General features: G+C 44.3%; 1 protein-coding gene across 1 annotated transcript in view; it reads right to left on the bottom strand.

Annotated features, from left to right (window-relative positions):
• EPS8L2 (EPS8 signaling adaptor L2) overlaps nucleotides 1-18,248 on the bottom strand; it is a 391,990-nt gene that overhangs the window by 54,755 nt on the left and 318,987 nt on the right. Inside the window, exons 8-10 of the mRNA XM_086957771.1 lie at nucleotides 17,925-18,067; nucleotides 16,452-16,531; nucleotides 16,086-16,212 (exon numbers count right to left, since the gene is read on the bottom strand). Of these exons, the coding sequence (XP_086813897.1) occupies nucleotides 16,086-16,212; nucleotides 16,452-16,531; nucleotides 17,925-18,067 (350 nt within the window). The remainder of the gene's footprint in view (nucleotides 1-16,085; nucleotides 16,213-16,451; nucleotides 16,532-17,924; nucleotides 18,068-18,248) is intronic.

The following is an 18,248-nucleotide window of genomic DNA, read 5'->3' on the forward strand; positions in this document are numbered from 1 at the left end:
GCGCAATATTAGTGGAATTACATTACAGTATAATGTACAGAGGCTCAAAGGATGCTTTGCTTGGTTCCCTCACAAACTCCAAAAGGAAAACTTACCGCCAAGAGATAAGTCACAGGCTTCCCGTCCCTTGTTTACATTCTAGTTGTGCAAACGTGTTGCCTTGTTCTTTTAAGAGTGTCTTAAGGTTCAGCAAGGAAGGGCCGTGCTATGAGTATTTCTCTCTGAATTCTTAGTTTTCCTGCTTCAGCTAGTGTAAAAACCATTTATTTCCATTAAAAACAAGTAGGGATCTTCACTTCCTGCCACCATCCATCATGGTTTGTTCCATCACCCCCATCTTCGCAGCACATCTTGGTACTTCCTGGCAAGCCGTGTTCCAGCTTTCGGAAAGCACTTCTGCTTCCGGAATGGTTCCTGGAGGTCATTCCCAATTTTAGATCGCACAACTGAATCACCCACATTCAAACTGTTTGTCTTCTTGTGTCAAGTTTTCGAAATATCAATATAGGTAGGATTAAGGATTTGGAGCAGATGGAGAACATGGTCATTTCCCTGCACACATTTCTCCACAATTTACTTGGCAAATTTGTGCTGCAAAATCAGTTTTGGTGCAGTTATTTTACTCAAATATTAATCCAAATTTGGGTAAAAACTCGCGCTCCAGATTCTGGACGGCAGGAGTCAGTACGAGGGCCATATTGTTCTTTCCCTGTGCAAAACCAATGTGCAAAGAAAATTCTTCAAAAGGCGTACTTGCGTGAGAAGTTTGCATATATTGTCCAACCTGCAAAACGTATTTTAAAATGTGCAAAAAACTTTGCAAAGGTAAGCTGGGTAACTATGCATCTTTTATGAATGTTGTAAATGGAGAATTTTTCCAAATTTTCCAAATGGGAAAAAAAAAAATCCAACAGCACTACTCCTGACACTGGTGAAAAGAAAGGTAAGTACACAATATTTGTATTTGGGAGTTTACACTGAATTATTAGTCACGTTCTCAGCGTGTAAAGGCAAAAAGCCACGTCGAAGGAGCGAGCCCCTCGAGGGGAAGCATTAGAACAGACCTGCAGCCTGTTTTCGGTTTGTTCATGAAAGGAACAGTGGACTCCACCAGCTGGCAAAGGAGAACAAAGGAAATCGCCTTTTGGGAACTGAAATAAATATCAAGCATTGAAAATGCAGTAGGTCTCGCCTTTTATATACTTAGAGCCCCAATTCTCGCCACAGCTCCCCCGCCATTTGGTTCCACAAAATGATCCAGAACAAAAGCTGCATCTCTTTAGGTCTCTTCTCTTATCTGCTGAAAAAGGTCAGTGTTCAGAAGTGTGCTAATGCCATTGAGCTATTCAAGAGCATGACTTCCTTGTCAGCTGGAATCACATGTTTCACCACTCCAGACTCTCGTGGTTACAGCAGTTCTGCATGTAGAGAGGAGAGCCCATATCCAAACAGGGCCAACGACCTCGATACATGGTTAATTTAATATAGTCTGCCTTTTAGATGGGTTTGAAAGCCTTCTGGTGCACTGCTCTTAACGCCGGTTGTGTTTTTGCAAAATGTATTAATCAAATGGGGTTTATGAGGCATCTCCGAGGCTAAAGCAATAGAATAATAACTTTTGTGATTATGAGATGTAATGGAACTGGTTCGATTAACACACTTTATTTGAAATCTGGAAACTAGTATCGTATTTAACTGAACCGCTTGTTGCTAAAACAGCACCTCCTTCGGCTACTATGTAGTGTTTTCGATGTTTTTGAATAAGTGGCATTAACTTAATGTTATTGATGTTCTAGCTTCTTTTAATTTTAGAAAGAATTTGAGTTTTCATGAAACAGTGCAATAAAACCAAAAAAAACGGTGTGGCTAGTGAGATAGATGGCAAAAAAAACAGGTTCTGAGTAAAAAGGTTACAGTATATATTCAAAACATTATTGAATATTTAGCCGTGTATGGCAAATGTTACTCTCACATAAATTGAAAAGTATTTAGAAGGAAAGGAGAGAGTTTGAACTAAGGAATAGAGAAGAGAGAGTGGCAGAAGTATAAGAGTTTATCAGGAGTGGGGGACAGAGAGGGGCTAGGTGGAGGGGTGGGGAGATAAAAAATCAATCCTCTTATGGCAGCACAGGTCTTTAGTACCTAATACATGTCGTTTTTATTTTAGTTTTGATTGAATGAGGGGATTTATTCCGACCAAAAACACTCAACTATAGTTTGTAGCTCCTCTGTCAGGGAACACTGTATTTAGGCGCGAAAAAACATAACAACCTCTCTCTTTTGCAAGGTTTATTTCTTTCGATACCAGCTCCCAACCAAGAGCCTACATACTACTATCACCTGAACATTATAATTCACCTTGACTGGAGGACAACCTATTAAATTTGAGGTTAAAGCAGAGTAACCTTTACACTGTGTACTATGCAACGTCTCAAATGCCATCTCGTTGCATTCCTTCATTTCGCTAGAAAGCCTATTTTTACGGCCAAGTTTACACGCATTTGTGGGAGTATTTCACGGCTATCGCCCCTGAAGAGGTCATCAGTATCACAAACCAAGCAGGAATGGCGCCGCTGCTCTTCAGGCAGTGGTAGAACTTGTGATGACGCAGAGGTCTCTACTCGGAAACCGATACACCTTTTGATTACAAATCTGTGCTCTCAAAATAGGATTCAGGCAGGGGCGTAACAAAGGCCCCCGCACATCCTGCGGTGCGGGGGACCTAGAGCTGCAGGGCCCCCCCTCAGCACAGTAGCAGGCCTGAGAGCTCTAGATTTATTCCGGCCCCTCTGTGTACATTGCAGGGGGGCCCCTTCAACTTTTATTTCGTCTCTGGATTCAGGGGCCTGCTGCATGAGACTCCATGAGTGCGTTTCTTCGATCTGCCCCGTGAGGCTCTATGTTTAGGTCGAGGTTTCAGGAGTGTTGATCCAGTTCTCTAGGCTTACAACCAGTCCCAAGCCGCACCTGGGTCTTTGCAGAAGCGTGGCCCCATCCAACATTATCCAGAGCTGGGCTGGAAACTTCAGGGAATTTTTTTATCCCCTCATCAGGAGGGCCAGCATAGCCAATAGGTCTCGCTTTTGGGACCTTGTATGTGTTTAGCAATCCATCAGTTCATGTTGTTGCACCAAGGATATTGTGCTGCATAACTAAATACCTATAAGGTCCCAAAAGTAAGACCGGTTGGCTATGCCAATGCTTGTTAATAAAGGTATTATATTTGAAGGATGAACCACCCTTAGTAGATAGCCTCAAGGATTTAAAATAAGCCCCATAATCTACTGGTGCCACAAACCACTAGGCTTCACCCACGACCGGACTGAGAACACAAACCTGCCCTGGCAATTAAGTTGGACCAGCACCAGAGAGGGGGCTTTGGAGGGGGTGCTGGTGGGAAACACTGCTGCTGCTTTTGTTACAGGGGCCCGATATTGCAGCACTGCTGCAAAACCATCCTCCAGTAACAAAAACGGCCCCCACCACTCCAAAAACGGTCCTACCCTTCCGGCATACCAGAAAAACGCCCAGTGCCCACGACGGTCAGTCCGGCCCTGGCCTCACCACATCCTGGCGCATGCCTCTGATTGTTGCAGCTGTGACAACATGTCACTGCTGCTAAGATCCCAGTGTTCTGAAAACCTTTGGGGGAAGCCATGTACAGCAGTATACACATAAGCCCCTGGCTGCCACTACCAGCTAGATGACTGCAGAATAGATACGTGTGCACAGCAGTGTGTTATAACCTCTCTCCTGCCCTTACCCACCCCTCTCCCCTCTCCCCTCTTGGTACTGCCCACTCTGCCTCCGGGAGTGCGTGATAGAACGTTCGTGGTGAGAGACTGCCGCCGAGCTGGGAGCACCTGTTTACCTAATACTAAATAAATTGAACATTGGAACCTTCACTGAGTAGTGGCTCTTTACTACATTTCTGGCGACGAGGACGAGGAGCTGAGCCAGGGTCAGTTAGGTGTTTTCCCCCCTGGGTATTTGATGCTTGTGCGGAGCTTTGAATTGAAAAGACTCACCAGTTGATGTTTGAAGATCACTGGACAGCAGGCATATCGGCAACCCGGCTGAAATCATCGAGGTGTTCCCTTGGGGGGACGTGAGATTCCCGATTCCGGTATCAAAGAGGAAGTCGGGTGTGAGGCCTCGGTGAAGGAGAGCGGGTGCCGTGTGGAAAAGAGGAACGTTCCCTCCTCGTTTGAGGCCTGACTGGCGACGGTGGATCTGGTTACAAGTGTCCCATGGGAGTACCCCGCGGTGTTGGAAGTAGCGTTTCTGGAAGCAGCGGATGGTACAGCTGGTTGTGACGCTAAAGTGAAGGAGTGTCCGGGAGCGGGACATGGTTCGGTCGCAACGGTGAAAGGAGACACTGAGGGGAAGCGTATGAGGAGGCGCGCCGGCTGTTGGTGCAGTGGAAGAATATAGCCGGACTGTCAGAGCAGTGCGGTTCAGGCACAGTCTTCTTCCGATGTCTGTTTGGTCGGAGACGGGATCCGACAGCAGCAGTGCCCCTACGTTTACTGTCCTGGTGACAAGTGTGAGGCAGTCTTCAACCTTAAGGGTTACTGATCGGGAGACGAGGCTAAGCTGAGAAGTCGTCCCAAGAAGAGAAGCTGTCAGCTGTATTACCCATCCCCGGAAGAAGTTGAGGTACGACATCGTGTGGTGTCTGTTGTTCACAAGAGGAACATATGAGATAAGACAACTAAAGTCTTATAAATGTGATATTTAGCGAGTTATTTACTAATCTCCTTGAACTGATAGGGTACTTAAAAAAAAAAAAAAATTAAAGCAATCTACTGCATAACTTGGGGAGAACTAGTGCCTGAAATATTGGATGAAAGAGTTACCCTGCTGGCAGTACAGTGACTTTTCTCTGAACTCGAGTGGTGTGCACCTATGAAATTGATCTGGAGGAGAAGTGGAGTGAAGCTAGGGTTCAACTGCTCTCCTACGCTGCAGAGGGAAATTTTTAAAGTTTGACAGGCGCGAGTGTCGTCTTCCACAGCTTATAAGCTGAGCAGGCGCCATACTGCACTGCCACCTTGTGGGCCATTCTCATCAACGCACGCTTGTTTCTATCCGGGATCGAAGAAAAGAAAAAAATAATAGAAACGTATTTGAGGTGGGCGCCAAGTGTTCGAGGCAGTAGTGAGTGACAGTTTTGGGTAGCGGGCATCTCTTTACGATTGGTGGCGAGTAATCAAAAGTCACAGAGAATCAGGGGAGCTATCCTTATATTTATTTGGAGGAAGATTAACTGCACGGGGACCCAAGCAGGACTGCATAGTTGTGGTGAGCCCTTGAAACATTGAGAGGAGCGTGGAGTGTAACACAGTGTGTTGTAACTGATGAAACTGTACGGCAGCAGTGCATTGAGCGGTGTGAGGAAATATCGGAGGAGCAGAGAGTGTAGCGAGCTTTCGTTCCAGTTATTGAAGATTAACTGTGGCAGCACATTTAGTTGTATAAATTATCTGAGATGAACAAGGAAGGGAGTTAACCCCTGTGGCCACGCGTGAAACAGAACAGAGGCAGCGCTTGGAAGCGGCGTGAGAAGATTGCAAAGGGGCAGGTAATGCAAGGAACCCCTGTGGCGGAGTCTATACAGATTTGTGGCAGCGCGTCTTGTGAGGGACAAGTAACCTCTTTGTATCTGTGACAATGGATGTACAAGGGCCATAACCAACAGACGGCGCGAGCAAGGCACATTGAGTGATTTCAGGGAGCCAAGTAGGACAACAGCTGACGGAGCAGGAAACGGGACCTTCAAATTTAAAACTCTAGTACCCACTGACTGCGCATTTCTTTTATTCATCTCGGGGCGACAGAGAAATCCATAAAGTGCACCTGTACCGCCATCCTTCTGCTTGAGGAGGATAGTACATCTTCACGCCAATTCCTAGACATAGTTGCGCATTTAACATGGAGGGGGGCCTAAGGTATAAGTTTCCGCCACCAGTGTCGTTTATGGAGGGGATTGGAAAAAACACTGCAGAATGGAGTGAGTGGAAAGAATATTTTGAGGAGTACATATCAGTTGTCGAGGAAGAGGAAGTATCTATTATACCTGAGGAAAAGGCTGAAATATTACTTCACAGTTTAGGAACTGAAGGACGGAAAAAGTACCACGAAATGGGAAAAGTATTCAAGAAAGGGTCAGTCAGAAATGTGTATGAAGACATCTTGAGTGTGTGGGACGAATATGAGAAACAAGCCCTGATGGTAAAGGTACAAAGGTATGAAGTGATCAAGGAAAGAATGGATAGCCAAGAGGAAGATAATACTAGATTAGTTTCAGGATCACGATATAGTTTGGAAAACAAGAGAGAATGGAATAGAGAATTAGCTAAAAAATATGGAGATGAATTAAAGGAGGCCAACATATCCCTTAAAACGCACACAGGGGAGGACAGCAACGTTATAGGCTACAAAGAAAAGGATTTAATGAACAAGGGAAATAATACTTGGAGTAACATATATATAACGAAAAGAGGATCTACCATGCCAGAGTGGAAGGATCAAAAGATATTGAAAATATCACGTAATGGTAGAAGAAAAGAACACGTGGGTGAGCTGGTACAGATCCAAAGCATGCAGAGAACCAATAGTGAAGCACTGAAGACACGTGCGCCGACATCTAAGGATTCGGGGGTTATGGAAGGAGCTGCAAGTAATAAAGAGTATGGAAAGGAAGTAAAGAAACATGAGAGAAAAAACAGTGAAGGAAAAGGTGGAAAAAAAGGAGAATTCGAAAGAAAGGGAGAATGCATAATTACCACGGCCAATGAGCGGCAAAGGAAAAAATGTAAGAGTAACCAATTCAATCACAAAGGGACGTGGCAAAGAACCACATCGTCTGAGTCCCGGTCCAAAATGATGGAGGAGTATGAAGACAAATTTGAACAGGAAAGAGAAACAGATCTCCACAGACCGGGGCGAGAGAAAGCAGTTAAAGGGAGTGTGGCCGGTACGGAAGTAACCAAGGGTGAAACATGGATCGCTCGCTCGTCACCGTCCAAAGGTTTGGTAGTTTTTCAAGAAGCTGCAAGCAAAAAAGGATGTGGAAAAGATGCAGCCAAGGACAAACTAAGGAAAAAACTGGAACCGTGCCAAGGTTGGGTGGACGAAAGAGAATTACGTAAGAAATGCGAGAGAAAAGGCAGAGGAAGTGAAGATGCGAAAAATGGAGAATTCGAGAGAAAGGGAGAGCGCAAAGAAAATGCAACAAAGGAGCGAGGGAAAATAAAATGTAGGAGTAACCACTTTAATCGCAGTGAGACGAGGCAAAGTACCACATCGGATGAGTTCAGGACCGAAACAAGGGAAGAATATGTGGACAATGGTGGACAGAAAAAAGAAAGGGACTTAAGTTTGTTGGAGGATAAGGGTGAGAATAAAGCAAAATACTTTCAAAGGCAGTACAGTGGTAAGATGGAGAGTGAGAGTGGGGAAATGCTGAAAATACTAAAAGGTTTTCCACTCAGAGGCCTGTCAGGGAAGAAGGGTCCTCTCGATTTTACTGGAGCAAGCAGGAGGGTCATGGCCCAGGAAACACAACTGAGTTCTTCCAGGTGGGACAAGGAAGGGAGCAGGGTGACAGACAGAGGTCAGCAGAGACTGATGCTAATGATCCGGAGCTGTTTGAAATGGAGTTAGGAAAAAGTCTGGACTCTGCTCACGGCCAAGGTTAGGAGGGCAGAAGAGGGACCCCACCGGTCACCTAGGATGACATTGAGAGAGAGTTTTATCTGGTCAGAGGGAGCAGGCGGGGTGTGTCCGGGCCCCAGTTACTGCCCAAGGAAGAACTCAGCGTTACCGCCGAGACACCCTCCCTGAGGGGTATGGACAGTCTAGCAGAAGAGTGCTCAACTCCAGGTTGGAATAAACTGTACAGATTTTTCACACTAATAGGAGCTTGGGATAAAGTTAGGTTGCACTCTTTCCTGCCTTGTATCCATGCCATGAGACTTATCCCGCAAGTAATAGAAGCGCTATGGCGGGGTGGCAGAAGAGGACTTCTAAGGATCGGCATAACCGGCTACACCTATGGTAGTATAAAGGGTGTTCATTCTTTGGGATTAAGGTCAGGACTTGGTTCGGGTCCTAGTGGACCTAAGGAACCTAACGCTCAAGACTTCTTATGGTCAGTTCTTCACTGAGGTTAACGTGATGGTTTTATTGTTTGCTGTTTAACTGGTTCCTTGGATGTAGCTCCAACCTTCTTTTTCCCCTCCCTTCTCTTTGCCTACCTCTACGCCTCCTCTCCTCTCATCTCTCACTTCTCCTTACCCTCCTCCCCCTGCTTACTCTCGTTCCCCCCCCCCTTTCCCCCCGCCTGGGGCTCCGCATCTCCTCCTCGTCTGTTCTCCTTAGAGGGGAAGGTGTGTTATAACCTCTCTCCTGCCCTTACCCACCCCTCTACCCTCTCCCCTCTTGGTACTGCCCACTCTGCCTCCGGGAGTGCGTGATATAACGTTCGTGGTGAGAGACTGCCGCCGAGCTGGGAGCACCTGTTTACCTAATACTAAATAAATTGAACATTGGAACCTTCACTGAGTAGTGGCTCTTTACTACACAGTGTTCAAACATCTAACGATCATGATTATCCTTGTGCTTTATTGGATCGATGCTGTTAACTTGGCTACCAGTGCAATAAATTACCCTTCTCTGAATCCTAAAAAGCCCATACAGCTACCATTCCCTAAATCCTAAAAACCCTTTACTCCCCCTTAACACTACCCTTCCCTGAACCGGCAAAACTCTGTACTATCCCATAACACTCTGCCTGCTGAAAGCAGGGGGTGCCTGATGGTGAAATACTGGGAAGAATTAGGAGAACGTGTTTAGGGTATCATTGAAAGCACTTTCAGGTTACATTTTGCTGTTTATGTACAGCGGAGCTGGGCTGCAAGGCCATTTGTGAGAAGCGAGCAGGGCCCTACTTGTGGAGTCGTTCACAAAATCCTGGCTGTTTTGCTGCTATACCACCATTCTGTAATAGTGGTACCACCACCAGTTATTATGACATTACTGCACATATACATGTGGAAGACTTGTTTCTGTCTCCTTGTAGGTGTTTACTGGTGTGAAATTAGAGCCAGTTTTGCGCACTTGTACTAATGGGCACAGAATGCATTACTGTTCTCAAAATGCAGCAATAGCACTAAATGCACTGAAAACCAAATTCCAGGCATTTCACTGGATGTTTTATAGCTTCCCACATATTTTAAATGACCCCCAAAGTAGTATATCCGAGCATGACAAAACACACCAGATATTAGAGCACAGCTATTATACATTTTTCGTAATAATGGCCCACATAGGTAAGGTAATCTTCCCTTTTAGGTCTGGCTTGACAACGCAGCGGTTTGGAGATACATTTTGAGTGCATCATTAAAATATGGATTGAATGGGCTTTGGTTTGACTCGAGCTAGAATATTACTCTGTCATGTCATGCTATCAGTTAGTGATGTATTATTCCGCCTTCCACACAGTGATTCCATTAGAATGCATGAGAAAGGATTCTAAATCTGAAAAATAAACTTAACTATGCTGTTGCAAACATTTTTGCTACCTTTTCCAGTATTGTGAAAGCTAGTAGGACATGCTTTAATGTGATAAACAGCATTTGTGCTTACAAACAGCATTTATGAATGCCTGTGTTTACACTTGTGTGCACATTAAGCCAGACCTGTTGGCTTTGCCAGTGCTTGTTCACTTTCTTTTATGTCAAAGGGAAATAGGCTTCTGGTTATTTTCCTTTCCCAGTGCCTCTGCGTTTTTGGAACCAAAATGAGTGCAGCAGCGACACCTAGTGGCTTTCTGTAGTAAAGCATAGTATTAACAGAACAATAATTTGCTGGAGGCAAGCCTCCTGCTTTCTGCTGGCATAGAGGCGCACACCGTAGAGATTTTATGGGTAGAGCCAGGCCGGAGGTCTTGCTTGGCACTAAAAGTCCACGCTCGAGCCTAGCCAAAGAACGCTGGGCAAAAGGTTTCTATGATGTATGGCTGCTTTCGTGAGTCATGATCTAAGATTGCCCAGCCTTTTATTCATACACACACACCTTTATATTCTCTCTCACAAACACACTTTCTGAAGCACACACACAGTTGTATTGCAGATGGTTCACCCAGAACTTCCTAATGAGGGCATGCTGGACCTTTTATTGAAGATAAAACCATGAAAGGACATAACCATTTAAAGTGCTCAACCAACAGTATCACACATGCACGACACTTAATTTATCTAAAAAAAAAAACAGAACAGCATCAAAGTCAATCTTTGCTGAATAAAATCTCAATATTGTTGAGATGGTGGAGGATTCTCTCTTATATTATATTTTAAGTAGTAGACTCATGAAAGCAAAGATGAAACTGGAGTGGCAGATGTCATAGAACCTTTACTTGGCTGTTCACTTGGTTCCCACTGGTCACTTAAGGTGAGTCTCACTGGTCTCTGTAGGCTAATCTCCCTGGTCTCTGTAGGCATGGTCATAGACTCATCAGACCTCTGAACTCCCATTGGGTTGTGTGGGCTTTCTTGGATTGTTGTCATTGAATCACTCATTACTGACATGTGATCATCATCTGATACAAGTTCATATCTAAACTTTCTGAAGAAGGACAAATTGTGAGGTATTGTTTCAGTTCCTTTCTTGGATGTCACTTGAGTTCCTCTCAATTTTACACAGCCGAAGGAAAAATCCCCAAAAGGAGTCAAACTTTGCCAAGAGAGTACCGATGTTTCGGAAGTATTTAATTGCCTAGAACTATTATTCGTAACTTGGCCCTTTAGCTAATGTTGCATTTCTCATTGCTTTTGAGCCAATGTCCCCTCATTATCAAGGAATTCAGGAACACACAATGAATTGGTGTGGAATGACATCATTAACTATTCACCCAAGGCACAGATGAACCAGTGCTTCTATTCATAGTGGGATGCTTTTTGCAAGGTCTTCATAAAACATGTCACTTCTCCCTTGACTAACAGCTTTTGGCCAACTGGCGTAACCTGACTCCCAAAGAGCATAGGTACACTTTTAGGGCCTGATTCACAAAGGGCCTCCACACTTATGGTGGACGTCCCACAGTTGTAGGGGAGTCCACCCTCATGGCCAAATCCCCACAATGAGAATTTTCATTGCAGAGATTCTGCCCAAAGTGCAGAGACTATCCCACGACTCTGGGGCCTCAACCATGAACGTGCAGGCACTTTGTGAATCAGAACCTTATATCCAAAATCCTCACATACATTCAAGACACTGCATAACTTAGTCCCCACCTACCAGAACAGCCACATCTCCTTCCACCAACTGCCCAGACACCTCCGCAGGATTCCTACTCGCACACATCATGCATACACAGAACCACATCAGGAGGATGGGCGTATTCTTACATCATTCCAAAAGCATGAAACAACCTCCCACTCCATATCAGGGACTCCTCCTCTCTTCATGAATTCCACAATCAGCTGATGACCTGGCTTTCAGTTTACCAATCTACTGTGGGCAGGGCACACACACATGCTCAGCACCAGAATACCCGCACAAGTGAGAGTGCGCTTTATAAATCCACATAACAATGTCTTGTGTTACGGTGGGCACTGGTGACTCGTGGGTTGGATGCCTGGCATTGTTCATTGGTCTCTTCTACCATCAGATCTAGTCCAGGAAACTAGACTTTGGTCGATTCATGGTCTGCACAATTCCTTAAAGCCTGAAACGGGCAAGCTGCACAGCTCTGGGAATAACCAACAAATTCCCTCGCACCTTAAAGCCATTAAGGCAAGTCATGGTGAACATGGTGCAAAGATCTAAGAGTCAGTTGTGCTTCAGGACTGCACATGGAGATTTTCTAACAACGGACCCAATTAACATGCTGCACAACACAGACAGCTATTTTCCATCTTCTAAAGACATTTGCTTGGGTCTCAAACTTTCAACTATGAACGGAACTTATTCTTCCATCCCTCCAGCTTCAATCATTTCTTGATTGGTTGCAGGTTAAGGTTATGTAGATAAGAAGTCTGATGGCTTCTTTGATCCCAGTTAATAGCTCATAGAGAATGAGTATTGCTGTAGCTGGAGGATCCATTTTTCAATTCGAGGTGGAGACTGAGAGGAGGATCCTTTGAACAGTGGAATCAGAGGTTTATGATTAATGGTCATTGGCTGGAATCGATGACCATAAAGATACAGATGAAAATGTTTACAACCTCAGTGAATCGTGATGACCACCTTCTCAATGTGGGCGTATAGTTCCTCAGTGGGATGTCAAAGCTAGACTCACAAAAGATACTGGAGCCCCTACTCATTACACTCCTACGTTTGAGACAATACTGCCTCAAGGCCCATAGGACAGATATCCACTGTTTCTGTGAACGGATCAACATATTTCAGAGTTGATGTTTCTGGCAACGCTTCCTTTTTGGTTTGAAAAGCTGCTCTCTGGGACTCACCCGAGTGCCAGGTCACTGTATATTTGAATAGCTAATCAATGGTTCTGTCAGTGACATGAGATTCTGTATGAATGAGCCACAATATATTACAATCTCCAGGAAACTGCTTACTTTAGATTCCAAAGTTGGGGGTGGTGCTGACTGAATGCCTACCATCTTGTCCTGGTCTGGAGTGACTTCTGGGGCAGGGAACCTGTACTCAAAAACACTGATGCTTGACCTCAAGAACTCGGATTTCATTTGATTGAGGGAGTGCACAACTACTTAGTCTTTGGAAATGATACCTGGCGCAAAAATGATACTCTTCTTTTGTGGCAGCATGCACAAGAATTTCCCCTCTCACATTGATCACTCTAACCAGCACAGTACAAATATAATACATTCAAATAGGTTTGGAAAATATTTAGATGAAAAAGGTTTTTACTTGGAGAGGTCAAACTCACGGTTCACACTCTAACTTGACCGATAGTAGTGACAATGTTGTACTTAGGAGGTGTCACATTTACTATTACAACTCAAAAGTGTGTGGACATTATCTAATAAGGAGTCAACAGCTGCCTAGTTCCTTTGACAGATTTCTGTTCCCACGTGTTGAACGACAGACCCATGCATAGTGATTGTTCTTTCCACTAGTTCTGCATCATTATCCTTTTGAGGAATCGTAGAGGGAAAGCGCCTTCACAATGTCTGAAGAGTTTTCCTCAGAGAGCTCCTACAGTTGCTTTGGCACTTGTCCCCCTTTCATTGGCAGGCTGACAGACCTATTGTTGATGGACTTGATGCACTAGGCTTGGATGTTGGAGAGTTCCAAGGATCAGCCCAGCATGAAGGATGTCAAGTAACATATTGCCTGGCTCTATAGTATCCACCGTCTCAGTTTCGTAGAGCCTCACCATTGAAAGAACTGTGCATGAATCTCATCTGCTTCGTTTTTGCAGGGTGCATATGCTGGCGAGTTCTTTGAGGTGAATGTGGAACTCATTGACCATTCTTCAGGTCTTTGCTTCACTCACCTTAGTAGAAATGCTTCTTACTTTGGGTTTGCAACCATAGCACAAATATACATTAGGAGAAGTGACTGGAGTGGCAGATGTGAATGGGACCAGCCTTACCGACGGTATGAGGGAGTTTGGAGATACCTTTCCCTGCTAGATAGAGCATGCCCCTTCTTCAGTCTTTGGGGACTACAGTAGTCATAAAGGATGTCTCAATGGGTTCACTTAAAGTGTTCATTTGAAGAAGGGCACGCCAAAGAGTTCAAAAGCAGTGAAAGCCAGGTGATGCAACATATTTCTACGCACTTATTAGTTTTCAGTTCACAGGGGATTTAAGCGGTGGGTAGGTCAACACTCACTGACATGATGACAAGGCTCCCTTGTTTTTTCCATGGGTAAAAGTCGCCCTCTTCGTTGCATTTGTGCACGAGTCTGGCACTGGTTATTTTCTTGTTTGACTCTTGTTCACAGAATTATTTAGGATAAAGAAAACATGCTGAGTTGAATTGTCTGTTCTCATTTGTACTTTATGCATATGAGGTTTTTTGGACTTCTTCGATGCTGATGGGCTGTCCCCTGTGGCGACTGCATGGTACCACAGGGCTTATGTCCACAGGAGTGGAGTGCTCTGAATTTCTCAACGCTTCTGCCTGCGGTGGAGCGGTTCCACTGAAGCTGTCAGCGAGGCTGGTAAGCTGCCTGTTCCGCGATGGATTACATGTGCGCCAGCCAACTGTGGGATGGCGTTGGTGAGTGGTGCTAGGGAGCTTTCACGACCAGCAGTAGGCAAGATGACTGGAGTGATGGACTTCCTGCACAGCTTGTTTAGTGCCCTGCCCATGCACAATCCCACCATCGTCGGCAGTGAAGCGTTGGTCTTTGCACATGGTGGTAGTCCTCACAGGGTCATAAAGAAGTGCAAGCACACACACAGTTACACTGCAGGTGCTTTGCCCTGAAGTCCCAATGAGGGCCCAGGTTGACTTTTTTTTTTAAGTTAAACATGCTATAGGACACAGACATTTTAACTTAAAACTGGAAGGGAGGAATGAGAGGAGCTCTGCCATCAGTACCACACACATTTGACTATAGGTTTCTATAATGTATGACTACTATCAGGAGTATGCTGTGAAATATGCCCACTTCTTCCTTTTACTCCCATGCAGCTAATTCTATTCTCTCTCAAACACACACCCTCTCTCTATGTTTCCTTCTTTCTCTCATTTTCTCTTCTCCTATGATGCAGCCATACCCCTTGAAGAATAATGAGACAGCTCGGTAGTGGGAGGGAAGCCAAAAAACAGAAGGCTCAGCTTGGTTGGGTTTTTGCCCAGGAGCCCTAGAACACTTGGGCTTGGTACGAGTCAGAACCTGAAATCTTGTTGAAGCCAGGCTCAAGCCTTTGTTGGCTCTGCTATCTATAGCCAAGACATACATCGTGAGCCAAAGCATGGGGAGAAGTTTAGTCAGACTAAACAAAAAAGAGGTAATTGAAGAGCTGTGATTGTGCACGGTGTTAGCCGTGACCTCTTACCTCCAGACGGTTATCCATGCATAGGGCATATGAGAAACGAAGTGAAGCAACCGACCCACATTTGTTCACTGTTGCTTGGCTCTCAAGTGAGAGCGCTTTGGGTTATTTTTAAAGCACACAGAGAATGACCTTTCAGCCTGGCTGAGAAAGGATGGCGCAAAGTTCGACATTAAAGGCAGGAGTAAGATGGCCTCTGAAACAGAGACCACTTGTTTCAGATTTTGGTAAAAGAAAGAGAAAGGGGGTAGGAAAGGGATTTAGCCCATATAAAACCATCATGGATGGCTAAGCTACACTTAAGTTCAAAATTGGGAGCTTAGTAATAAATGTTCACATCTATGCTAATCTGTGACCTTTAAGTCATCTTACATTTGCTTTTTATATGTATTTTGAGTGAAAAAAGCTAAGACTGATGGTCAATTCACAGAGTTGAGGCTAGCCTCGGCTCCTGCATACAATGAGGTATTCTCATTCTATTGTGCGGTATACACCTAATAAAATATACATTCGTGCTACAGAAACTGAAAACAGGGGTACACTTCGAATTCCCATACTATGTCCTACCAAGTTATTCAGATGTTTTAATTGGTTTAGTTTTACCTTTGCACAGACATCATCAGTGTGATATATTTATCATGCTTCATATATACAGTAGATTGCACAGTGTTGTGTTTTTGACACTATTTTTTCATCAAACCCTGAGTAATTAGTGAATTATTCTGTAAATGCATCTTCCAATAATGTCTTTACACGTGGTGTCTGAATATGCGGTATTTCTAAAATAGAAGAACTTCTTTTTATGTAGATGTTTTTTTATGTAGGGTTATATGTTATTTGTGAGTGAGCCTATACCGCTGATCCGCTTTCAAGATTTTGCTTTTTAAGCGCTCTGCTTTTTAGGTTGTAGTTTCTAGGTGATCTCCTATTTTAGTTTTGCTCGATTTCTGTGGAGTAAACATTTCGGGAATATTGTATGTTTCAGCATCTCAGATACTGGTTAGGTTTGTGTTGGCTAACTATAGTGCTTCCATCAGGGGAATGATTTTTCTTTGTAGATGCTTTCCATTGTCTGAAAGTGTGTACCTGCTGGTGCTTTCTTCTTGTTCTTCTTTCCTTTCTTCCTCTGGTTTAACTGCTTGAAGGCCTCTGCAGCTTTCTGAAGCCTCGCCACAAAGAACTCAATGTCGTCCAGTGTGCAGTTCAGTGTTTGCTGTGAAAGTAATGGAGAAGAAAGAAAAATATAAAGCCACTAAAACCAAAAAGAGACCTCTCACATGTTGTTAAAGGAAGATTGGGAGGTAATGGCATATACCTCACACCTCCTTCTTGTCTCTTCTCCTTCTCCTGTGCATCTTGTCACATAAGGTCTTGAGGCTTACCTAACCGTAGCTTAAATGTAAATCATCCCTACAGAAATCTGAATGCCAAGCTCAGTACCACTTTACTCACAGTTTCTTTCTCAATCCTCTGTGCCAAGCTCTCACGCGACTCTTCAGGTTCTTGGGAGCCAGAGCTTCGTCGATCGAACTCTATCAAAGATGCAAAAGACAAAATTACTTTAAAGCACTTATCCCACAGCCCCACGTCACCACCCCTTCCTCCACTCAATAAACAGATCCCATGAGAAGAGAAAGTCAGAGTCAGACAGAAAGAGCTTTGGGAATCCCAAAGATACATTACATTTTATATATTTAGAGTGGGTTCTGTGTTTTATACAGCAGAGGAGGGATAGACATTTTTTTTTATCATAACTGCATAGTCCAGTGAAACTGGGAATTGTCAACCTACGCAAAGTTAGCTGAATTCACAATTTTGCCCCACTATGCGAGATATAGTACAAAAAACTGGTCCAACTTCCCTATGTCTATTTTCTTCTCCAGGATATATTAATGGTTGAATATTCTGAAGTAAGAAATTGTAGAAAGAAAGCATCAACCTCCCGCAAGCATTGGCATGAGGAAGAGTGGTAACAGGAGCTATGGAGGAGGCTATTCCATCCACAGGCAGGTGGAAGAGACATTGTATACTGTGGATGACAATGTCTACTTTGTAATAGAATAAGTTTCAGGCCTAAGATTTTGCTCAGAAAACCATGATTGACTCTATCGAAGGTTGGGCTGCTGAATAACAAGGTTGTGTAGTGTTGATTCCACCTCAAGCCTTTTTAATTCACTTCCCGATACTCCCTGCCTTTTTATCTCACTCTTCCAGGTTCTTATTGAACCCTTGCTTTATCCCTTTGTCATTGTTTTTCCGTCTTGCTCTGCCTTCTTTTTACCCCCCATTTGTGTTTTTCTCTCTCTTGCTTTGATTCAAAGGTTGTTGCGGAAACGTAAGTGCTGGTCCCCAAATAACAGTGCTGGTGGACTGCACCTGCATCTATTGGCTTAAATGTAGGTGGGTGGTCACAGCAGTGCATTGCTCAAGGACCAGAACTGGTGTGGTGAGGTGCAGCTCAGGTTAGTACTGGGGTCTTAATTGGACATTTGCAGGCAGGCGAGAGGTAAGATCAGAGGACGGGGAACTGCTTCTGTCTGGGACCAGATGCCCTGGTGCCCTGAACAACACCTGGTTTTAATGGAAACCACTCCTGTTTCTTTGAAGAGAAACTGAAATGGCACCCTTTTTTAAATTATAAATGCTTCACATAACTTCAGGAGTTTTGCACGAATTATCAGAGAATAAAAATTATGCACGTTTGGGAAACCACAAATCTCATAACTATGCACGCTCCTATAACGTTAAGGGCGCCGTCTCAACATTACTACAGTGTACCATAAGTTGAGAGACTCATGAGATTATCCTACAGCCTTCAGGAACATGCAAGTTTGTGAATTTGGAGAACACCTTCTTATCATTAATACTAGCACACGATTTGCCACCTAAAACGAATGTTCATCTACTGTGTCTGTCATTCTGTACCTATTTCTGCTTGTGACGTGGGTGACATGACACGATTTTTGGCGTTCTGGAACCCTCGGCTGGCGGGCTTGGGGGCAGTGGGCCCAGGTCCTTGCGGTGGAATGATGGTTTCTCGATGCGTCTTGATCTTCTCTTGATTGACTCTGTTGGGAAACATCAGTCGACAGTCAGTTACAAAAAAAAGTCTACAAGACAATTTCTCTGTAGGCAGTGGTGCTGGAACAATTTTCAAAATGGGGGTACTGCCATTAATGTTATATCACTGAAATCTTAGCAATTGTGAAAATCCCAGGCATCACTAAAGAAAAGAAGGGTAGCAAATGT

The sequence above is a fragment of the Lissotriton vulgaris genome, chromosome 2_1, assembly GCF_964263255.1.
Source record: "Lissotriton vulgaris chromosome 2_1, aLisVul1.2, whole genome shotgun sequence".
NCBI lineage: Eukaryota > Metazoa > Chordata > Amphibia > Caudata > Salamandridae > Lissotriton > Lissotriton vulgaris.